At 45.4% G+C, this 24,331-nt stretch overlaps 2 protein-coding genes across 2 annotated transcripts in view; one reads left to right on the top strand and one right to left on the bottom strand.

Moving 5' to 3' along the window:
- LAMA5 (laminin subunit alpha 5) overlaps window positions 1–9,525 on the top strand; it is a 184,307-nt gene extending 174,782 nt beyond the window's left edge. The window contains exons 74-82 of the mRNA XM_033153989.1: window positions 654–793; window positions 1,075–1,264; window positions 3,010–3,162; window positions 4,537–4,696; window positions 4,850–4,980; window positions 6,057–6,147; window positions 7,147–7,266; window positions 7,830–8,011; window positions 8,179–9,525. Coding sequence (XP_033009880.1) covers window positions 654–793; window positions 1,075–1,264; window positions 3,010–3,162; window positions 4,537–4,696; window positions 4,850–4,980; window positions 6,057–6,147; window positions 7,147–7,266; window positions 7,830–7,987 — 1,143 coding nt within the window. The 3' untranslated portion in view covers window positions 7,988–8,011; window positions 8,179–9,525. The remainder of the gene's footprint in view (window positions 1–653; window positions 794–1,074; window positions 1,265–3,009; window positions 3,163–4,536; window positions 4,697–4,849; window positions 4,981–6,056; window positions 6,148–7,146; window positions 7,267–7,829; window positions 8,012–8,178) is intronic.
- A 1,166-nt stretch (window positions 9,526–10,691) lies between these two features.
- Window positions 10,692–24,331, bottom strand: ADRM1 (adhesion regulating molecule 1). The gene is made up of 10 exons (XM_033153692.1): window positions 24,234–24,331; window positions 18,968–19,178; window positions 18,435–18,551; window positions 18,181–18,304; window positions 17,690–17,776; window positions 16,629–16,710; window positions 15,654–15,901; window positions 13,443–13,600; window positions 11,556–11,658; window positions 10,692–11,060 (listed from the first exon to the last, which is right to left on the bottom strand). Exons 2-10 carry the CDS (start codon window positions 19,175–19,177, stop codon window positions 10,954–10,956), a joined length of 1,236 nt encoding a protein of 411 aa, XP_033009583.1. The 5' UTR covers window position 19,178; window positions 24,234–24,331; the 3' UTR covers window positions 10,692–10,953.

Raw genomic sequence — 24,331 nt, 5'->3', positions numbered from 1 at the left:
ATTGCATGTGCTGCTTCTACCATTGCTTGCACACACACAAGCATGCTTGCCTCAAACACCTTATGCCTGTATGCATTCTTTTGAATGCACTAAGTGGGCTACTGTTTAGGGACGTTTTTTAAGCAGCCCTGTTTAGGGAAGGTTTTAAGGACTGATGTTTCAGTGTATTTTTAATCTCTGTCAAAAGCCGCCCAGAGTGGCTGGGGAAACCCAGCCAGATTGGCGGAGTACAAATAATAAATTACTACTACTACTACCAGTGCCATAAATTGAGAAGCATGTTACCAGTGCTATTTTTCTAGAAAAAGAGTTGCTGGAATTCACCATGAATGCCTCCTTTCTTCTCTTATAATGGCAATGATGCTCACCTGAGAGGTGCCAGAACTGAGTTCTGGCGAGTTCCAGCTGAAAAAAAGCCCTGCACGTAACCTTGTCTCCTCTGCAGTGCCACCCACTTGGGGGCGGGGGCAGTATTGTGAATCGTAGCCATTCATGTTTCCTGCTACTTGTAAGATTAGGATTAATTTTCTCCTTGAGTTTTGAAGCCAGGTGAGAGTCTAAAGGAGCAAGCCGCATGTCCTCTTGCTTTTCAGTCCATTGAAGCTAAGGTGGTTTTCTTTATGGAGAATGATTTCTGAATTATTTCCCTGCAGGTGCCAAGCAAGACAATGCTGAGAGATATGAGCTGCCATTTACCCAAACACCCACAAGCCTTTAAGAATGCCTTCCAGTTTGGTGCGTCCCCAGTGAGCCGCTTGGAATTTGATGACATTCCGGCAACATTCCACGAAAGGTAAGGGGGGAAAGGGGGGGGAGCCAGAAAAGCTGTTAACACTTTGCAAAGACTGCAGCCAAGATGGCAACAAATCCCCTTTTCTTGTTAAGAAATCATTGGAATGATCGGGAGCTTACTGAAGGCAGGTGTTCTTAACAGTTGCCTCCTTCTCCAGAGTGTCATAAAGAAACCGTATGGATCCCCAGAGGACACTTCCTGAAATGGGAGTTGAGAAGGCGAGGCAGCAGCTGCGGGTAGAATGTGCTCATTAATGGCATCCAACCCTTCTCTTTCTGCAGGTTTCACTTCTCCATGGAGGTCAGACTGAACTCATCCAACGGCCTCCTCTTTTACATGGCCAATGAATCTCTGGGCTCCTTCTTCTCCCTCTTTGTCTCCAGCGGCCGCTTTGTGCTCTTGGCTGATATTGGCGGAAGGAAACTGAGAGTCAGGAGCAAAGACAAGTACCATGATGGAAGGTGGCACACAGTAAGGAGGGGGAGACTGGGATGGGGACACTGCCTTGCCTGGGCCAGGGGCTGCCATTTTGAATGTGCTTTCCACGTGTATGGAAGTACACCAGATTCTCCTTGCTATCCCTGTCCCACAGTTGCCTACTTTTCCATTGGACTAAGCATCAGTCAGATAATTCAGTAGGGATCATTTGACCATGAAAGAGCATAAAACAAGGAGGCATTATGAACTGTATGCACGCATTGTGTAGACAGTCTGATGGATTCAGCACACCCCTCGGAGTGCATTTACTCCCTTCATGAACATTTGAATAAGAGTTTGGATTTGATATCCCGCTTTATCACTACCTGAAGGAGTCTCAAAGCGGCTAACATTCTCCTTTCCCTTCCTCCCCCACAACAAACACTCTGTGAGGTGAGTGGGGCTGAGAGGCTTCAGAGAAGTGTGACTAGCCCAAGGTCACCCAGCAGCTGCATGTGGAGGAGCGGAGACGCGAACCTGGTTCACCAGATTATGAGTCTACCGCTCTTAACCACTCACTACACCAAACTGGCTTTTAGAAACATGAAATGTAAAAGTTAGTGACCTAAGGGTTGCATTCGATGCCAGTCCTACTCAGAGTAGCCCCATCGAAATTAAAGAACACAGCCAATGAATTTCAGTGGTGAATTTCAGTAAAAGTTGGGATATGACCCTTACTTGTTTAGATTGGTTTCATTCCTAAAATACTCGTTTCAGGAAAAAACGTCCCAATAGAACTTTGTGAATTTACACAAATTGACATTTACACAAATATAATGAGTTAAAAATGCATAGTCCTTTGTCTGAGGAAACAATGGCTGCCAATCTCCTTGTGAGAGCCACATCTTCTAATCCTGACTGACTTTGCTGAGGGCTATGCTGTTAGCCTAAGAATGATGCTGTGCAACTGGGATTGCTGATGAGTTTAGGGCCACTTTGCAAATTAGATTCTTTCCCTGGTGGAAATCTAAAAATACACGAATGGGGGGGGGGGGGAACCCACATACTTATGCTACAAGTATGCCAACAGCTGCATTCATAAGTGTGTCAGAATTGGCTGCAGCTCCCTGCTGAGTGAATAGTGCCAACCGCCTGTGTGGAATGAGCCTTATCTGGCTGTAGAATTGGAATCTCATGATGCCTTATTTAAGGCAGGTGAATGTAAAGCTGGAAGAGGAAATACAAGAAGACAGCCAAATTATACATGAACCAAGGACCAGATCTGAAAAAATATAGCAATAAAAGCTTGCTAGTAAATATAAATCAGTGTGTCCCCAGTTGAATGAAGTGCTGAATGTTCTCAGACCTTAGACAATCAATATTTATTTTTCCCTGTGCTTGGGACTTGCAGATTAACCTGGGGGGAACTCGTTGTTTCTTGACCTCCATTTCCCCTCTGTAAAAAAGGGGATTACAGTGAAAATCACTCGGTGCCAGGTTTGTTGTAGGACTGCACATGGTTAGTGCAGATACCCAAAGTGACCTTGCCAATATGGTATCATGTTAAATCAAAGATGGCCTTTCTGATTTTGTCCCGATTCCAACTCACGTCAGCCCCAACCAGCATGGCCAATGGCCAGAGATGCTGAAGGTTGGGTGCAGTCCATCTGCACTTGAGGGGCCACAGGTTTATCCCCCTCCCCCCCCCAGCATTAAAGTAAACAAGCACTTGAGTGTCACAGACTAGTAAAAGTTCCAAGAACCAAGCAGTTCTGATGTGCGCCTCTTGCAATTGTCAGGTCTTCTACAGCAGAGACAGAAGCAGAGTCCAGCTCATCATCAATGGATTGAGAGCCCAGGAAAAGTCCCTGCCTGTTGCTGGAGACTTCTGGATCACTGGTCCTTTTTACGTTGGAGGAGCCCCTGTGGAGAAAGCCAAAGCACATATACCAGTAAGGATCCCAGGAACCCGCCTCGTAGAACGTCAGACTGTTTGCCCATTTATTGTCTATCCTGGAAGCAGCTCTCCAGCATCTTGGGGACAGATTGTCTGCATGCAAAGCACGTACTGTGCCTCAGACCTTGATCCTTTCCCCCATTCAACACCTGGAGGATTTGTAGAAAGTACTGTATTTGTAGATAGTATTTTGTGTGGTACATACCACTGAGGATGGGTCTGGAGGATATATTCTGAAAGCACCCCCTCCAAGTACACATTTTACAAAACAAACTCCCTGGGATGTTCGAAGAGAGAGGCATCATGTACACCAGTCCCCTCTGAAAATGTCGCATGGCAGCCTTGGTGCCACTGGTCAGGAGGGACACCTTTGTTTCTGCCACCACTCTATAGATCAACATCTTTCAGAAAACAGGGGCTGCGTGTCTGGGGGCCCTTGTGAGGACCCAGGGAGCAGTTCGTCCCCTGCCCACACACTGCCTAAGAGCCAGCTGACACTATAGGCAAACTGAAAAATCCCATACAGGTTATGGGGCAGTGGGCCAAGGCATGTACCACCCATAATACAGCCATAAGTTGGTACATGTATATGCTCAGTCCTCACAGTCCTTCCTGCTAAATCAGGAGGGTAGCAAGGTTTTGAGAATTCAGACTATTCTCTGAATCACAAAGGTGGGTGTAAGTGTAAGGACACATGCCCACTGTCCCCCCCCCCCTTTTCCAGTTGGTTGTGTCTGCAAACTGGTCCTCTGGTGCCACTGCTAACAGTTAGGTTAACATGCAGAGGAGTTCCAGGGTTGCATCTTGCATCAGTGACTAAAAGCCACCAGTGTCTACAAGCGGGGCCTTTTTCTGCCCAGGAGCTGAATCTCCTAGTAGCAAACCTTCTAGGGGCTGCATGCCCTTGAAAGACAATGCCAGAAGCAAAAGTGGACCAAGAAGTGGATGTGGCTCTGTACTTTTGTACATGTGCCATCCTTCCACCCACAAAAGGCAGAACTTCCTACACACACCCACACACACACCCCTTTCCATCCTCTGCCCAGTAAACCAAGAAGCATTTTATCACAATTCTGAGGAACAATCCAGGCAGGAGAAAACACCCAAGGATGGCCTAGGGTGGGGCCAGTGAGGTGGTGTGGCCTAGGAAGAGTCCCAAGGGCCAGATATAACCGTCTGGAGGGCCGCATACAGTCCCCAGGTCTGAGGTTCCCCATCTTCTCCAAAACAAGAATATATACGGCTGTTGGGAATACAGAGTTTCCGAGCACTAAGAATGAAAGCCTGCCTTTTGGGGGGCCATTGTATGCTAAGTATTCATGTGTTCGGATGCCGGCATTTTCTTCAAAAGATCTTTTTCCTTCTTCAGGATGCTTCCGCTACCAGCTTTAAGGGGTGCATCCGGCACTTGAAACTAGACAGGAAGCCTCTGGTCTCACCATCCCGCCTCTTTGGTGTGACCCCTTGTTACGAGGGTCCTTCGGAAAGTGGCACCTTTTTCTCTGCTGATGGAGGATACGTGGCTCTAGGTACTGTATGGATCATCTTTCTTGAGCTTTCTGTACCCTGCTGGACTCCCCACATGTTCCTCCTAGTTTCGCCAGTACATCCTCTTCTTTCCTAAGGCATAAAGGCCCATGCATTCTCTGATGTTCTGACAGCCCTTTCTTTTCATCCCCCAGACAGGTCCGTAGCTATTGGGCAGGACTTTGAGTTGATGCTGGAAATTCGCCCCCGGAGTGCGTCTGGCTTGGTATTTCACATTGGCACAAGACAAACGAACTACCTCAGGCTGTATACAGATAAGGAAAAGGTAACATGATCAGACAGCAAGACATCTACAAGCACTTCATATACACTGGAAGTAATAACTTGTATGGTCTCTAAAGGGAGCCAGAAGAGAAAATTTAAAAATCACACCTGCTTGGCTGATCCTGTTAATACACACAAAGTACAAAAATGTACTGTTAGCCAGCAAGCAAAAAGTAAATGTCTTATTGGCCAGGAGTTGAGGTTAGGGCAGACATTGGAGATTTGGTAAAGATGAAGCAACAGGAAGGGAACTGCATGAACTATCAGCCTTGAGGAGAAATTGAGACTGCTGGATCAGCCACAGCCTTTTGCAAACAAACATCAAGCTTTCCTATGTCTCACAGTTAGGAACCTTGAAAAGCAGAAGTTGAAATTCTCAGGAAGCTGAAGACCTGCTTCACGAAATCAGAAAGGCAGGGGTCCATTTGCTTAATATGCACCTGTTGTTCCATGTGCAGAACTTGGGGGGGGGGGAATGCTGCCGCAACAGCCCATGATCCTGGTTCTAGGAGCCCAAGTTGTTTGTTTCACAGGCTATTTTGCATCTCTCTGTTTTACTTGGGAAAAGCTCTTGCTTATCAAGAACACGTGTATTGCTACAAATGTTACCAAGAGGGAAGCTGGTTGTACATGCAGAATTCCGCGAGTTAAACTGGGGCTGTTGTTTTGCAAGCTCATGAGTTTGCTTCAGTTCCGTCCCACTAAATGCATTTGCCACCTAGAAGGACATGGCAACGTCACGAGTGGAACTGTGCAGTTCATTGATCTGATCCAGTAGATTTCAGACTTCTGACTGTTAAGGAACCAGCAGCTCATACATCCCTATGTTCTGAGCTGCACACCTGGGCATGCATTCAGTTTGCTCAGAGCAGTGCCCCAGCTTGTAGGGCACCTATACAGCCATGTGCTTGCCTCCAGCTGCACTTCCCAGGAGCAGATCAGCAATGACAATGGGGAACCTGCGTTCCCAGAGGGAAAGTCACCACTTCAGCTGAATCACGTTTGAAGTATGTTCAGGACTGTATCCCCCCTTCCCATCCTGATGGAAATTCTCTTAATCTTCTCTTGCTGGATTAGGTCAGTGTGATTGCAAACACTGGTGCTGGTGAATTTGCCACCTCGGTGACCCAACCTTCACTCTGCGATGGGCAGTGGCATACGCTAGCAGGTGAGCTACTTTCCAGCTGTGTGATCTTTTCCTGCTGCGCTTTTTAAAAATTGCTTTGAGAACATCACAGCCCAACAGCATTCCTCAAAATCCAAGCCGTTCTCTGTTGTTGTGCTCAAACCAAAGTCAGTATTCTACAGCTGAGAAGCTGTATCTCACCAAACATTTCGTAGGAATTTGCCTTAGCGTGCACAGCCAGATTATTGGTCCAGCAAACTCAGTATTGTCTGCACTGACTGACAGTGGCTCTGCAGGGGTTCAGGCAGGAACATTTCCCAGCTCTACCTGGAGACACCAGAGATTAAAAGTGGTCTCATCTGTATGCAAAGGATGTGCTTTATAACGGAGTCCAAACCCTTCATAAAATAGGTGTGGATGTTGACTGGTCGAAGTGTGTGTATGAAAGAGAGCTAAAGAGAAGGATGGAAATATCCATGCATTTGCCTCTGCACCAACCCTCCAACATAACCCATTTCTTTCTTTGATGCTGATTAGACTTCATATGGATCATTAGCACCGGCTAAATCTAGGCAGAATGCAAAGTACAGTGGTACCTCGGTTTACGAACGCAATCCGTTGCAGAAGTCCGATCTTAAAACTGAAACCGTTCTTAAACCGAGGCGCGCTTTCCCTAACAAGGCCTCCCGCCGCCGGTGCCTTTCCACCGTTCGGATTCCGTTCTTAGACCGAGGTAAAGTTCGCAAACTGGGACACTACTTCTGGTTCTGCGGAGCTCGTAAACCAAATTGTTCTTAAAGAGAGCTGTTCTTAAACCGAGGTACCACTGTACACTTCTGGAACAATCCTTCCAGCTGCTTGCACAATTGTTACATGCCCATATGCTAGTCCAAATTGACACGCCTCGTTCATTTTAAGTTGCGCTAGACACTGAAACGACCTACCATTGTGTGGGAGCAAGGGCTGCTGCATGCATTGTGAGGGAGGTGAGGTTTCTCAGCATGTCTAGCTCCGACTTAGTTCCACCCCTTTCTTTCCAAGTAATCAAAAGCAGCAACGTGATTCAGTTAGATGTGGACACAGAGGGAAATTACACTGTGGGACCCAACCAAGCCCATGCTGCTGCCATCAAAGAGAACTTCTACCTCGGTGGAATGCCAGGTAAGTAGCTCAAGCATGGATATTTGGGAGGATGCTGCTTACAAACCATTGCAGTTCGTTTATTAAATGCCCCTATAACTCGACTGGTTCTTCTTGCATTTATGCCCCAGGCTTGAGGTTGTCCATCTGTGGCCTCGCACAATGAATTTAAAACTATTCCCAGGGAATCGCCACATTTGTTTGCCTGCTGAAGAACATTATGCATCTGTCACAGAATCTCTCTGCATTTTGGAGTGTTCCAATGTTCAGTAGCCATGCTTGCATTCCAAAAGGTGCTCAGTTTATGCAGTACGAAATTCAAACAAGCCCTTTGTGACATAGGGAAAATCTCTGTGTCACTAATTATTCTTATATGTGGCACTAGCAAAGCCCACCTGTTCTGCTGTGCTGTGTATGTGCTTCCTATATTTTTTGGTTTTGTATTTAGTGCAGTGCACTTCCGTTTGTTAGACAAGTTCACCAATGGGCCTTAGTCACAATTAGCTTAAAGTGAAAGTGAAGCCTAATGACCTCCGGACCGCCTAGAGTTGTGGTAAAAAAATATTTTGCTCTTCCTTCTACAGAACTCGGAGACACTGACCTCCCTTTGGCACCTGCGGCTCATCTCCCCTCCTATGTTGGCTGCATGAAGAACTTGGTGATCAACCGGAACCAAATTAATCTAAGAGAAGCTGGGACTGTAAAGGGAGCAGTAGGGCTCACAGGGTGCCCACTTATGTAAAAACTATTTGTACGTGTTAAGTCAGTACAGTTGTACCTCGGGTTACATACGCTTCAGGTTAAGAACAGAAATCGTGCTCTGGCAGCGCAGCGGGAGGTCCCATTAGCTAAAGTGGTGCTTCAGGTTAAGAACAGTTTCAGGTTAAGAACGGACCTCCGGAACGAATTAAGTACGTAACCAGAGGTACCACTGTACTGCAGAAAGCCACACGACCCTTCGGGAAGCCAGCAGAGTCCCTCAAGCTTGGGCACACACCGCAGCATTCCTTGCCGCCTGGGGATACAGTCCATGTTCAGCACCAACAGCAGGTGTGTTGAGAGGGCAAGGAGGCCTCATCCATTTTTATTTGTAATTGATGCTTTCCTGGCTTTACACATTGTCCACAGTAAGGTTTTTGAAGAGGGCAAGGGCATATGGTATATTTATAATAGTACTGTTGAAGCATAAGGTGTTCCCACACCTGGTAAGATTCTAATCAGGATGAATCTGTCAATGTAGTTTGTGAACAACTGCTTCAGCCAGCTGAAAGACTCAAGGGACAGGAACAAAATTATTTAAGCACGTCTAAATATGAAAACTTTATTGCTGCCATAATCTGAATTGTATTTCACCATTTCTAAGCAGCTGGTGGCATAAGAACCATTTGGTCGGGGGCCAGTATTTATTTACTGAAATAATGAAAAACTACGCAAGATGCAGAACTTGGAGCTTCAAAGCCATTTTGCATTGTGCTTGTCTAGTCTCTACCAACCAGACACCCGTTGTTTCAGCAAAACAGTATTTCATGTTTTTGGTGCTAAGTTAATGAGTAGAATTAAGTCCGTTGATTATGACTTGGGCAGATAACCCTTAATGTATAAGGAAAGGATGCATCAATTAAATGTGCCCATGATGCCTCTCCAACCATGTTATAAACCATCTTGTCAGGGTGATTGTGCAAGCAATACAGCCCTATTTCCACGTGAGGTAGGAAGTTTAATATGTGCCTAGTAAACTGTCTGCTTATTTATTGCCCCAGGGCAAGAAGGCAACAGAGGACTAAGCTGCCAGCTGACTGTGCTCAAAATTCATTCTTGCATGGGTTTAAGTCATTCTTTACTCAAGAGTAGACCCACTGAAATTAAGAAGCCCATGTCCATTAACATCAACAGGTTTACTCTTGAATGGGACTGGTACTGAATACCACCCAGTGTTTCCCAACTCCCCCGGCACATTAACTTCACAATAACACCCCCCCCCCCAAAAAAAAAGTATATGGTGCACTTAGAGATTGCCTTATATATATTTGTGTGTATATACATCGTTCATCACATGGGTCAAGATACTGCTTTGAAAAGGACTTTATAACTTATCAGTATATGGGCTGTTTTAATGCTGGGGTACATATTGTAAAATGGGTTTTAACAATTATTGGTTTTACTTTCAACCACTGTAAGTATCTGTTTTTAAGCTGTACTTTTAAGGGATGATCTCTGTAAATCACTGGTACATACTTTTAATTCAAATAAAATTTTATGATCTACAATTCATACAAACAATATGGAGTAGTGCTGAATTTGTTAAGATACTCTGCCTGGGCCTCGATAGCTGCCAATAAACCCACAATCACTTTATATTGAACTCATCTTTGCAACCGTTTCAAGCGCTATAGGGACCTCAGACATTCCTGCAGGTTTGTTGTTGTTTTTTGTAAAGTGAAGTTTAGAGGTCCGTAGGCCTGCCAAATGCACAATTCTCTTTATAGTTCAGGTATGGCACTTCCCAAAAGCTGTCCACCACCCAAATTCCTGTCACTGTATTTTTATGTATCTCACAAAAAAGGCATAGCTGTCAAATGCAGTGACATCGGGGTGTTAGACAAAGGAAGGTTTCCCAGCTTCCTGCCCAGAGTGGCTGAGGCAACACAGTCAGATGGGCAAGGGAACAAATCATAAAGTATTATTATTATTACTTCAACATGCAAGGATTGCTAACAGAGAAGCAAGGCTATGAAGGGCAAGCCAGTTAAGAACAGGGAAAAGGAACCCTTGTTTCTATTGAGGGACAGTCCCTAGAACAGAGCTTTCCAAACTTTTCATGTTGGTGACATACTTTTTAGACATGCATCATTTCGTGACACAATTTTACTAGCAAACTGGAGGTTAAACTAACCTCTTTCCAGCCCCAGGGGGAGTGTGTCACAACATAGTTTGGAAAGCTCTGTCCTAGAAGATAGCTGAAGACTACACGCCTGCTAAAAGTGGACTGGGCTCAGACTGCCCCCTGCATAAAATTAGGTTGAAGCCCAGAGGATGCAACACTCTTCCTGAGTGAGAAATTTGGGGACAGACTGCCTTGGAACCTTCAGAATTGCACATTCTTCTCACAAGAGAGGTTTTTTCTTTCCATTCCTACTGCCCCATGTCCTTCATAAAAACATGACTTGAGGGTCAGGATTACCTCACACAATGTAGGAGATCGAGAAGAGAATAAGTAGAAACAGGAAACAACCTTCTAGGAACAAAGGGGACTTCTTACAAATTAACTGCTAGAACCAAACAATTCCTTAAATAGGTAGGGTTTAAAAGCCCAAAATATTCTGCTGGATGCAGATAAGCCCTTGGATATGGGTTGTAACAACAAACTAATATAAAAATTACAAATGTTTGTGCCAAGGTGATGCATTTACCTTATGAGAAACCCCAAGCATAGACCTGCAACTGTATTTGATGCAAGACTATAAATTTAATCAAGTGAACCAAACTTGTTTCCAAGGACAACAATAAGAAGCTGCCAAAGTGTACTTTAAGGCCACAAAGACAAACATCTGTTTGAAACTGCAGCAAGTGGGGAAAAAACCCAGTATACCCAGGATGAATTTGGCAGAGAGGTCCTTTACTTGCAGATTCAATACATGAAGTATGCTAGTTATCCTACTTATCTTAAGGTAAATATCTAGGAGTACCCGTAAGACACAGCTAAGAAACCTAATCTAAACTCATGTCTTCTTCCTCATCCTTCTTGTCTTTTGAGTCTCCTTCCTTTTGATCGGATTTGACGTTGTTTTGCATTGCTTTTGCAAACGCCTCGACATCTGAAAACAAGACACATCAAATTAATAACATGGCAGCATGCAATAGGAAAGCAGGCTACTTAATGCAAAATGAAGACAACTACCCAGGACGAAAAGCCTGGAGTAGGTGGACAAAGGAAACATCTGAACATCTGTGTTGGTTTGTAATGGTCTAACCACCCCCCTCCCCATGTTCATTGCAGCTCAGACCTGTCATGTACTCAGCCTACAAAATGACATTCCAGTCCATATTCATAATTGGACAAAAAGCACTGCATTAGAAGCAGTGTGTCACCATTCCACAGCAATCTTTATACTTCGCTGGGCTACAGAGAGCTGAGCCAGAGCTGCCACTTTTTGCCCTGATTCTCTGCCGTCAAGAGGGCTTCAAAATCAAGAAGGGATATGGACTCAGGTAAAACTGCCAACACAAAGGACCTCTGACCCAGCAGGAGTTTCAGTGCCTACTGCACAGACACTGAGCAACTTTGGGTTTATTGACAGAAATGAACTCACCTCCTTTGTTTGCTGCATCTACTGCCTCAGCTGGTAGGCCAAATTGACTCATTAGCGGTCCCAGCTGCCCAGAAGCCAAGGCAGCGCTGAACATGCTGAGTGCCTGCAAAGAAAAAAAGCTATGTCAAATTCCAGAAAAGATTCTATAGAGCAAAGGCTGAGCAGTCTTTCTGCTTCCTGTGGAGGGCAGCATTCCTTCAGGTGCTGCACTCTGGTGGCAGGTGGAGCCAGAGATAACAGTATTCTGTATTAACTATTCCAGAATAAAGTCTATGCTGCTTCAATTTTCAACATACCTACTTGGAAGATTAGAATGCCCACTCCTCCTATGCAGGTGCACTCAGAAGTAGGCCGCACTGGGCTTGACAAGGTTAATTTCAATTATAGTTTTATGGGGGGGGGGGTTCTAAAGCACAAAAGATCAATACAGCTGCTGTTCTGAAAAGTGGAATTTATTTCCAAATTTAGTATGTCGCCAACACCACACAGAGTGGCAGCATAACAAATTGTTCTCAGACAGCTAAGGACCATACAACCAAGCAGAAAAAGCAAAATACCATCTCTTCGTATTGTTTGGAAGCAACATAGAATGAGGGAGCAAGCACTCGAAAGCAGGCATCCCCAAACTCGGCCCTCCAGATGTTTTGGGACTACAACTCCCATCATCCCTAGCTAACAGGGCCAGTGGTCAGGGATGATGGGAATTTTAGTCCCAAAACATCTGGAGGGCCAAGTTTGGGGATGCCTGCTCTAAAGCCAGGGATGATGAGGAAAGAACTCTGGTAGTATGAAAGCTTGAGGAGGCATCAAAGGCAGCAATAAAATGACATCCAAGGCTACATGCAACACCCACCTCAGAGATTACCTTTCTGAGATTTATCACAATAGGCAAACTGAAAAGGATTCAAACAAGATCTAGAGCTTCTTGCATTCTTGCCAAGCTGGCTTATCTTTTTTTGGGGGGGGGGGATTTCTAGCCAACTTCTTCAATCTTCTAATTAAAAAACAGCGTTTCCCACTAAGATTACTGCTATCAGCATTGAATTAATTCAGCAAGTAATTACAGATTAACTTGTGGGGTTACAGCAGAGCAATGCCATTTCAGCCACTCTAAAGGTATTTTTATAAATAACTGTCATGTACTGAGTTGAATAGGATCCAAAATGCAGCAGCCTGATTGGTCCTAAAACAATAGGATTGAGATTGCAGCAGTCTGATTGGTCCTAGAACAATAGGATTAAGATTGCAGCAGTCTGATTGGTCCGCAGGAGCCACCCAACCCACGTGGAATTAGCCAATCACGTGGGGCCCATTGTGTAAATAGTGTATATAAAGCAAACGTTTTGGGGAGAACTGCATTCCTTACTACTATGAGCTGAATAAAGAGCATGAAATTCACATTTGACTCTGAGTATACTTCAATAACAAATCACAAGACTGCATTTAGCAGACACAACGTTATTTTATTGGTTAGAGGGAAATGTGGCACAGTATCCTGAAACAGGGGAAAAGACAACCCAAATGGCTGACAGACACCATTGGAAAGGCCGGCCAGCAAATTTGACAGACTACACAAAGTGCAGAGTCTTGGTGTGCGAGAGAAATGCCAACACTTTGCATTCTACATCCACACAGGGGTTGCCTGGGACACCACTTCCGCCTCTTTGTTTTTCCCATCCTCATTCATCCATTTTTAAACGTGTAAAGCGAAATCAACGGCCTCATAAGTAGACCTTCCTCATCACATAGCTCTCCAGATGATGCAGGGATTTGTCTAAGATTCCTCCTGGTGTGTCTCAGCCAATGCCACCCAATATAAGTCAGTCCTCCTACATAAGCCAAGTACCTGCCTCCAAGTGTATTTTCCAGGTATACCAAAATTTTTACCTGCTGGAACTGTGGAGAGGTCAGTGTGTTCTGGATCTCCTCTGCTGTCTGCGGCAGAGATTCCCCGGAAGGAAGATAAGGCAGCAAGCGCTCTTGAACCTCTGTATTTGCCAGAATGGGTGCCATTATTTCTGGGGTCAGGACACTGGACAGGTCAACTGTAAAGAAACAGAGCCAGAATGTCTGTGGCAGAAGTACCAAGAATTAGCAAAGCTGCTGCAGGAGAACTCTGCGAGTCACAGCACGGGTGTATCACAGGCAAAAGTCTAATCGCCTGTTGTTAAAGTACAACTGCAAACGGGAACAATTCAAGTTTTATATGGTAAGGTGCAGTCAAGGACACAAGAAACAGCATAAGCATGGAGGTGCGGAAGAAATTATGGAGAAAAGATAAAATTCTCTGAATACTTACTAAGAAGAAAATTGTTTTTAAAAGTTATGGTATAATGGCATCCGACTCCTGCAATTATTGCAGCAATAAATAAACCATATTTGAAAATAGGGTGGAGGTGCAAACGGGAGAATGGAACTTTTTATTACACACAAAAATACTGGAAGATTATTATTAGTATAATAAGAAAACAGTTTGGAAGATGAAGTTCCTTTAGATACAGTATTGATATTGCTCAACTATGAGTCCCCTATCCTAAAGAAAGACCATAAAGAACTTACATCCTATTTGATTACAGCTGCTAAGTGGCTAAAAACTGGTTACATTACTCACTTCCTGGAAAGAATGACCTGGTAAAGTTTGGGACTTGGCAATACTGTAATGGCAAAAATAACATCTCACCTAAGAGCAAGAATTGCAAGTGAATATGGAAACTTATTTTGGGAAAACTAGTTGCCCTTTATACAATATTGTCAACAAAATAATGACCTCCTATGAAAGCAAATTCAAGGTGGTTTTGGATTTCTGTTTAGAAGAAATACTCTAATTTTATGTCAAGTCATATTTTCCTGCAGAATATGATATAAAGCAGGGGTTCGCAAACTTTTTCAGCAGGGAAACGGTCCACTGTCCTGGGGGGCTGGAATATATTTTTTTTGGGGGGGGGGGAATGAATGAATTCCTATGCCCCACAAATAACCCAGAGATGCATTTTCAATAAAAGGACACATTCTACTCATGTAAAAACACGCTGATTCCCAGACCGTCCGCGGGCTGGATTTAGAAGGCGACTGGGCCAGATCCGGCCCCGGGGCCTTAGTTTGCCTGCCCATAATAAAGTATCCCCCCCCCCGGTAACAGTGTTCTGTTGATCAATGTCAACTAAATGATTAACGTTTTTTGAAAGCCTCAACTGAACAAAATTCTGAGCCTATTTACAATTAAATCTTAAGTATATATATATATATAGCATGGTAAACAGATTTGATTTGGGAGCCAGTGTTTCAAAAAGCAAGCATTTCAGATTTTGACCCAGACATAGTGTTACACCATTTGCTTATCTTCTTTCTCTCTCACACACATTGTAAAGGTAAAAGGGATAAAGGACCCCTGGACGGTTAAGTCCAGTCGTGGGGCTGTGGCGCTCATCTCGCTTTCAGGCCGAGGGAGCCGGCATTTGTCCACAGACAGCTTTCTGGGTCATATGGCCAGCATGACAAGACCACTTCTGGCGCAATGGGACACCGTGACAAGTGCCAGAGCACACGGAAACGCCGTTTAGCTTCCTGCCACAGCAGTACATATTTATCTACTTGCACTGGAATGAGCTGGGATATGAGCTGAGGTTGGCAGGAGCTGGGACAGAGCAATGGGAGCTCACTCCGTCGCAGGGATTCAAACCACCCACCTTCCAATCGGCAAGCCCAAGAGGCTTGGTGGTTTCGACCACAGCACCGCCCGAGTCTCTTACACACATTGTAATGCAGGGTTGGGGAAACTCTGGCCTTCCAGCCACTATTGGATTACAACTCCGAACATCTCTGACCACTGGGCCATGCTGCCTGGGGTGATGGGAGTTGGGAGTCCAATGACAGCCAGAGGGCCACAGGATGCCCATCCTTGCAGTAAACACAGAGGCAAAAAACCACTTTATTACATGCCCCTGTACAAAGACAAACAATATGATAAACAGCATGCTGCTAATACGGTTTCAGTAGGGAAAGCAGCTAGGAAGGAACATGGAAACACAAGGCAGGACACATCTTTGGGGAGACCTCATTTTTTGTCTGGCTACAGATGCCCCCACACCTCCTTTTTACCTTGCTGGCCTCCTGCTCCAGCTGGCACATTCATCGTTGCCAAGATAGTCTGGAGGTCACTCAACTGGATGGGCTGAGTAGGGCTTGTTGCTGTACTGGTTCCATTTCCAGAACTTGGAGCAGGACTGGGACTGGTGGCAGTGGCAGTAGCAGTGGCAGAGGCAGCTGCAGGAGCTGTAGGAGCTGGCGTTACCCGTGTGGAAGAAGTACTGGAAGATGGTGTCACAGCTGCCGACTGGCTGCGAGAGCTAAAAGGCAATTCGTACAGTTAGCCTCTGCAAGTACAATTTGAAGTCGAGGATGTTTCCCACAGCTAAAGAGCAAGTGAGAGAATTGTCATTCCAGAGTACCAACAGGTCTTCCCCTACCACAAAAAAAGAAGCTCCGAGCTCACTCAACACAACTTAAGTAAGGAGGAGATAAGGTGCCTCCTTCCTCAGTTTGAAATCCCAAACTTCTAAAATTGCAATTTAAAGATGAGCCCTAGAATTACAGTGGTACCTTGGTTCTCGAACGGCTTAGTTGAAAAACAAACAAACCAGGAAGTGTTCCAGTTTGCAGACATTTTTCGGAAGCCGAATGTCCAATGCAGCTTACGCTTGAGTCACACGGACTCCCAGAATGAAACAAGTTCAAGAACCAAGATACCACTGTACTACAAAAGCCGAAGACTTATTGTTTATAACCCTGCCGACCCTTTCTGATCTCCCATCTTATCCTATTTCCCTTCTCTGGCCAAACCCTGAAGAGATTCTCTTTAAATGTTAGACGGATACCACAGGAGCTGCTTCCCCACAAGTTCGCCACACAGCACTGGCCGTTGGATCTGAAACATTGCACCAATATGTAATAAAAACACAAACCTATGAGAGAAATGTCCCCACTAAAATATTGTACAATTTAAACAGAGTCTCAGGTATTATTAAAGCAATCTGTTTCTTTGAAAAGGACAGTTATAAGCCAAGATCCTCTTACCTGGAAGAAGAACTGCTAGTTGGGGGGCCCCCACTTCCCAACAGACTAGCCAGACCAGGACCCGTCAGAGCACCGAGCCCACCTTCCATAAAGGAAAAAGACAGCATGTGTGTTAGAGACTTCTTTTCATAAATAGAAAGTAGGTTTTAAAATGTTGTGCTGTGTAGACTTCCTTGTTCAAAATAACCAAAATAACTTTACAGTTTTTCCCATCCAGAAACACAGGTGTAGAAGCTCATATTGCAAGACCAGGTGCTTTTTTTACACAAATTCAGCAAGGAGCCGGAGGACTTCTTTGATCCACTTGAAGGCTCTCACTGATTAATAATCCACCCGGACTGAAAATCTGCCTAAACCTGGGAAGGAATAGGAGACTCCTTTTTTGCCATCATGCCAGCGTTTTCTTCATCTTAAGTGGTTTTTGTCCGCTTTAGAGTATGCAAACTTAAGCAAAAGCACACACACAAAGGATTTATCTGTCTAGTTCTATGCCAAGTTTTGTCTGATAGTCCACTTTGATACTTGAAGCATTAATTCTGAGTCTCAATTTGTCATTTCTAAGCCAAACATCCTCAACAGTAGAAACAGTTGCCACAGAAACTAAGTTTGTGCTTCTGCAATGCTTTGTGTTAATAGCACAAGATGATAGGAAACCTGTCTTTCTACATTCTCTGAAAATTGCCTCCTGGTGGAATCATTCTATTCTGGACCACTGGATGACAACAAGCAGTGATGACGCAAAGTGGCTGCATGATCAGTTGCTGAAGGATTCACGTATGCCATTAAGCAGCATGTTTACCATCACACACACAGGGAAATCTTACAACGCGTGCACTTTTAATGCTCTCACAACACTGTATCCATGTTGCACAGGCATTTAATGAAAGAATAGAGGAAAGAATGGATCAATTCATGTTACTTGGTACAACTTTCTGTCCAGTGATATTTGATTTATTATGAACACTTTGCTTAAGAACCAAGCACAGTACCTGCAGGGAGCATTAGGAAGAGATTAACCCAGACAAACACAATTTTAGCATGAATGTACAAAAGAAGCTTACCAAGTCCTCCTAAGCCTGTTGGTCCAATCAGCTGCATGAGCTGGTTATGGCTCATGTTTCCCAGAAGACTTTGCAAGCCACCTTCACCTAAACAGAGAGTGTATTATATTCACACATTTTTTACAGCTCTCCATCTAAACGAAAAGCAATTTAAAATGGCAACAGGTTTTATGAGGAAAATCTCACTGTTTTGCTTCTAATATACAAAAGAGAAACACAGGTGAACCCTGGAGAATATCAAGAATATCCACACATCTCATGCTTCCTAAACTTTTCCAAGTTAATATTTGAAATGGTTATGTTTGCCTTATGGTTTTATTTTTTAATACTATTTTATTGTTCTACATTAATTAAACATCCAATTAAAGTTGGTTTTGCAATGAAGCTTTTGCAATGAAGGAAACAAACAAACAAACAAACCCCTTAAGTATCAGAACTGGCTCTTAATACTAAAGAACACACAGAAAAGGACTCATGGAAAAGGTCTATACCTCCAAGGGCAGACAACTCATGGCCTCCACTTCCACTACCACCCAGAGCTCCAGGCATTGGTGGGTTGTTGAGATACTCATTCACCTTACGGCAGTGCTCCTCATCTTTCTCAGTCTTGGGCTCCTGCCGTGAGAAGAAAAAAAAGCATTCTTGCACTCCATGACAGATGTCGAATCCACAGCTTCAACGTGACACAGCAACAACTAGCATCACTTATGCCTCGCTTCCCCTTCATCTGCTAACAGTCACAAACCTGCATCCAGAAGAAGAGCCGCTTGGATCCAGCTTTGAATTTCAACACATAAACACGGCCCGTAGTGCACTGAGGCACCCTCTTAAATTCACAGTCATCAGGAAAAATAATCAAGTCCTGGAATGGAAGAAGGTGACAACAAATATTTTTCAAAAATACTTTCCAAACAACACTATCCAAGTGCATTACAATAAGCAAGAAATCACTAACCACTTTCTCAGTCAGGCTGCAGTTGAAAGTTCCTCCCATGAGAAGCTTACAGAGGCTTTGCAAGCTATGGGAAGTTACATAGATGCACATGTCATGCCTGCCTCTAGGGAATATGCGTATCTTTTTCTTACAAGACGCACAAATTCCACACACGTTTGAGATACATGCATCTTGTCAGGTGGCCAGGGAAGAAAGAAACACATTTCCTCAAACCACAATCTAGCACATAAATGTGTATTAACACGCTCTTATGTACATTGATTTAAAACACGAAGCAGCATTAAATCAATGCACACACCTTTAGTTTGCAGCATTCTACTTACATCCTCCACATTCCCTGAAGTCCTGTCTTTCCAACAGAAGTGAATGAGGGAATCATCCGTTTGCTGGATATATACGAGACCTTTCCTCTTGTCTGGTGTAACAGTGCTGCCTTTCAAAGACATCTTTCCCGCACGGAACTCTACCAAGTATTTGCTAGATGAGCCCCGGGAGCCTGGCACCAGGCTTGGAAATAAAGCGCCAGAAGACATCCTGGAAAGAGACAATATTTCATAATAAGCACGTTTTCTCTTTCAAATATACAAGTGTTCTACCAGTGCCCGAATCCAGAGTTATGGCCAAGAAGGGCAATGGGTTTCAAGAATTCAGTCTTTTAAAGGTAACTTAAAGAGCACCAATGTGACAGCCTAAATGGGCAAGGCCAAGCCAGAACTCCTGTAAACCCTGAACAAGCAGACTCCCTGGGTGTGTTGAACCAATCACAGTATCCTTTCCATTTACAGGCAGGGGTGGACAATGTTTGTCCAAGCATCTCAGCAGTAATGATCATCTTCATTCAAGTCCTGCAGATAATTCTTCCTCTCTCTGTGCTTTGGAAACAGCCTCTTCACTCAGATCTCTAGTACCCTTCCTCTGATTTTTGATAAGCACTTGACAGGTTTTGGGTCAGAATAGCATCAAGGATTAAAAGCCGCCTGGTTATGGGAACAAGCAATGATTGAAGGCAGTTTCCAGAGTCGGAATGGTTTGAGAGATATTTATGCAGAATCTGAAAACAGAAGAATGAAAAAACCATGACTATAGTGCACCAACGGAAAAAGTACCATCAACTTAAAGAATAGATACATAGAACTAATAGCTAACTATCACCAGATTCCTGAAAATACTAGCAACTTGGGGAGCAAAATCAAAGCTAAGGACTTGGACCACCTTCAGAACAGTATAGAGGCTCACTTACATCAGACCTGATGGGAAAACAGGGGCCTATTCTGAGGATAGATTTCTGCTTGTACTTTTTTAAAGAGCGTAAACTACTTTTCCAAAGCAGAAAGTATAAAAAGCATTTTAAAAAACAACAATTAGAATGCACTTCAGTGAATAGTACTAGCAGTTTAATAGCTAAATCATAATATGGGTAACCTAGGGTCAGTCACTGCCTGTCAGCCTAACCTACCTCATAGGGCTGTTGTGAGGATAAAATGAGGAGGAAGAAAACAATGTATGCTACCTTGAGCTCCTTGGAGGAAAGGTGGGATATAAAACATAACAATGCAAATAAATCAAAAGTCCAACAAGCTAAGGAATATTATTGAAAGTGGATTCCTTAAGGAATTAGCAATCAGCTAGAATTAGCCTGTTGTGCACACATATATGACATGCCAGGCACTGTCACGGTCCAAAAAGAACAGCTACCGTGTTTCTCATAAAATAAGACACCATCTTATATTTATTTTACTTAAGAAAATAAGCTTATGGCTTATTTTCGGGGGTGTCTTATTTTTTTTTAATTAAGTACTGTATAGTTCTGGGCACCTGCCTCCTCTTGCCGCGGCCGGTGTTGCTGCTGCTTGGTCCAGCTGTCTTGGGGCGGGCACACGGCCCTGCTTGGCGCCGACCCGGCAGGCCACCTCCTCCTCCTGCTGACTCCCGGAGGCTCGGGGCGGTGGGCGCCGACCTGGCAAGCCTCCTCCTCTTCCTGCTGCGGCTTGGCGCCCGGAACTGGCTGTTGGTGCTGCTGCTGAAGTACTGGCAAAGTGCCCAGCAGCGCCATGCGGAGCACCCCGAGCCGCGGCGGCAGGAGGAGGAAGCGGCTTGCCGGGTCGGCGCCCAGCAGCGCCGCACGGAGCGCCCCAAGACGCGGCGGCAGGAGGGCGAGGAGGCGGCTTGCCGGGTCGGCGCCCAGCAGCGCCGCACGGAGCGCCCCGAGACGCGCCAGCAGGAGGGGGAGGAGGCGGCTTGCCGGGTCGGCGCCCAGCAGCGCCGCGCGGAGCGCCCCAAGCCGCGGCGGCAGGAGGGGGAGGAGGCGGCTTGCCGGGTCGGCGCCCAGCAGCGCCGCGCGGAGCGCTCCGAGCCGCGGCGGCAGGAGGGGGAGGAGGCGGCTTGCCGGGTCGGCGCCCAGCAGCGCCGCACGGAGCGCCCCGAGACGCGCCGGCAGGAGGGGGAGGAGGCGGCTTGCCGGGTCGGCGCCCAGCAGCGCCGCACGGAGCGCCCCGAGACGCGCCGGCAGGAGGGGGAGGAGGCGGCTTGCCGGGTCGGCGCCCAGCAGCGCTGCACTGAGCGCCCCGAGCCTCCGGAAGCCAGCAGGAGGAGGAGGCGGCTCTTGCTGCGTCCCGCTGGCACGTGGCTCCAGGCGGCTTATTTTCGGGGTATGTCTTATATTTTTGGATTGCTTCAAAATCCTGCCATGGCTTATATTATAGGCACGTCTTATATTATGAGAAACACGGTATTTGTGCAACAGTTACAGAATCAATACTCACCAATGACACAGTGCTCCTGTGTTCAGAGCGCCAAGAAGTCCTGTAGCACCATTCTCCTTTCCAAACCAGGAAAAGCATCATCGCCTGGCTGTGGCTTTTCTTCAAGTCAAGACTTCTGATCATTCTTATAAGGAGCTACTGAGAACTTGAGTCTCTAGGGAGTGAACAGCAGCTAAAGAATTCTGGTGAAATGAATCAGATTGTCCCCAAGAGGCAAACCCCTCTTGCATTCAGGTGTTTGTTTCCTGACAAAGCTTCTTCAGCTCTTAACTTACTGCTACAGGATCTCTCAAGTGAAATTGATTTTTGCTGGCTATTGCTAACTTTTCAAATCCATTCTTCCTCAAAAAAGCCAAGAACTCCCAGGTCAGCTTGGGGCCCTAGGCCATGCCACAAGGCATTTATGACAGCAGCACTTTCAAGTATATCATGTGACCCATGAGCAACAACAACAGCAAGAGAACACAAGCATCATGAAAGAAATTTGAGCAGAGTTATAAAGACTCTCAACAACATAGCTGGAGAAAAGAGGTAAAACACAATCCTGAAATATAGTCTTCTGGTGGGGGGTGTTACAGTCCATAGCATCTCAAAACCATGAATTGTTTAGCCACTCCATACCAGACACTCATCAAACTACAGAAACACAAGGCAACAGCTGCTGGAAAACAAATCAAGATTGGGAGAAACAAAACTGTGGCTTGCTTGCTTGGCAATTGGCCATCTTATGATTTGCTGAACAAAGCATGGTTACAAACACAGCCACCGTAGGTACCTCTGCTTCCCCAATGAGGGGAAATAAGTTGCCAACCAGGTCTTGGAGTAGGAAGACCATTTTATTAATTCTACTGACACAAAGCAGATTGAATACTAGTGCTCTTTAGAACATTAAGTCATGATGCATTCTGAAATAAGCACTATACCAGTGGTTCTCAAACTTTTTTCTCTGGACCACACTTTCACAATAAAAACTTGCTTGTGCCACACTGATTATTTTAATTGATAAGAAATACATTGGAAAACACAACTAGGATTCTCCTCAGTATCACTTGGTGCTCTTGCTCTCATTTTGAAAATATATCTATCTATATTCTGCAAACAAATTGTTTTGATACTACACTACACTGAAATGTTTATTAGACTGTCCTTGGATCTTCCTGCCACACTTGCCATCCTCTCCTGCCACACCCTTTGAGAATTACTGCTCTACGCAAATATGTTCACGTTAAAATGATTAGCGTAAGAACAATGTAGTATTTCCACAACCCTCATATTTTTGAAGCTCACATGGCTGGTTCCTAGCCAAGCAGCATGAATAAACTACCAGATTTTGGAATCCCAGCCAATTACCACGTCAACTGTCGGGAAGCTGTTGGGACTATAATCCCTAACATCTCTAACCACTGTCCAAAATAGTCTAACAACTAGAGGACAACAGTTTCCCACCTCTGCACAAACAATATACTAAATATTTGGAACAAGTCCAAATATTTGTGAACGCCTAAGGAAAAGAACTATTATAGGTCTACCAGTTCATATAATACACAGCCTTGCAAACTTCTAAGTTTGGGAAATGGACAGAGTGAGAAGCAACTGTTAAACATAAAGCAGGGCAACTGTAAAGTTTGAGAACAGCACCATATTAAAGGATATCAATGGTGGGGCTGTACTGTTTTGAGGATTAGGGTCACATGGCAACCCCTGAATCCCATCATTACTACTAGTTTTGATATTTGATATATCTTAAGTTCCAACCCCAGTTTAGCCACTGACGTTGTTCAGCCAGAGTAGGTAGTTATGCTGAAGAGATGAAGAGATTTGCCAATTAAACACACAGCAATGAGGTAGGAAAATGGGTTTGCCCAGCGGGCCAAATCATTAATTCCCCTAGACACCCTCCTCCTCACCTGTCAGGCCAAATATGACAGGCACAATTGTATTAGGGGGTGGGGAGAAGAGCCCATAAAGGTGGGAACACTAAGTGTGCGCTCATAAAGGGGGGTGGGGAGAAGAGCCCATAAAGGTGCCGACTAAGTGTGCGCTCAGTCACAAGAGAACGCCACATGAAATATTTATGTATTCTCTGATCCCCTCCACCCCCGTTTCCCCTATGGCATTATGTGCTGTGCATTTTTCTTTGCTGTGAGTTGCTTGCAGACCTTCGGGGTGGCAAGGAAGTAATAAGGTTGACTAATAAGAATACTAATAATAACACCAGAAACCCAACTGTCCTTGCCTTCTTGGGGAGTGCGTGGAATGGACGACCAAGAAAAACGGGAGGAAAGCTGGGACAGAGTGACATACCCCAGAAACGGGCAGTGCAAGAATTGCAGAGCGGAAAGGGGCACCCGCAAATGCAGAGGGTCATCTAGCCCACCCCCCTGCAATGCGGGAACATCCTGGCACACTTTTAAGCTGCGGAGTTTGGCTGCTATTCCCCACTTAGTAAAATTTATAAACGGTATGTCTTGGAAGCTAGGCAGGGGGGGGGGGTGTACGTTAAGCCGCCTCCTCCTCCTCACGTGTGAATGGGGTCCCTCGTCTGCTCCATCCCTCCCCCTCCCCCCTCCATTTTCCTCAGGGACTTTTTGAAGTTGGGACATGAATGAACATTCAGCGATGGGGCGAGTCTCCCCCTTTAGCCGCCGCCTCCCCCATCTCCGTCAATTCAAGGGCGCCTCACACGCGAGGACCCCTCCCCCCGCTCGCCCCTCCCCCACCCTTGCCTAATTGGCGCCCCCCACTCCCCCACCCCCGGTGGTTGCGACCTCCAGGCCTCCTCACACACACCCGGCCCGCCGTACGCGAATCCCGCCCCGAAAATTACCTGCCGCCTCAGCTCGCCCCACTGTCACCCGCCCCGTGTTCGCTCTCCCCCTCAGACGCTACCGCACTTCCGGCCGGCTGAGGGAGGCGGTGGCGGGG

Source organism: Lacerta agilis, chromosome 6, assembly GCF_009819535.1.
Source record: "Lacerta agilis isolate rLacAgi1 chromosome 6, rLacAgi1.pri, whole genome shotgun sequence".
NCBI classification, from domain to species: Eukaryota; Metazoa; Chordata; class Lepidosauria; order Squamata; family Lacertidae; genus Lacerta; species Lacerta agilis.
The sequence above is the reverse complement of the archived record's forward strand: the minus strand, read 5'-3'. Positions and strand labels throughout refer to the sequence as shown.

Bases quoted from the DNA above. Each gene is read 5' to 3' on its own strand.
- ADRM1 (XM_033153692.1), bottom strand. From the start codon at position 19,177: ATGTCTTCTGGCGCTTTATTTCCAAGCCTGGTGCCAGGCTCCCGGGGC. The intron at 18,305-18,434 runs GTTTGTGACTGT...TTCTCACGGCAG, and splicing joins GGCTCTTCTTCTGGATGCAG to GAGCCCAAGACTGAGAAAGA. The intron at 16,711-17,689 runs GTAAGCTTCTTT...CCTTTATGGAAG, and splicing joins AACAGGCTTAGGAGGACTTG to GTGGGCTCGGTGCTCTGACG.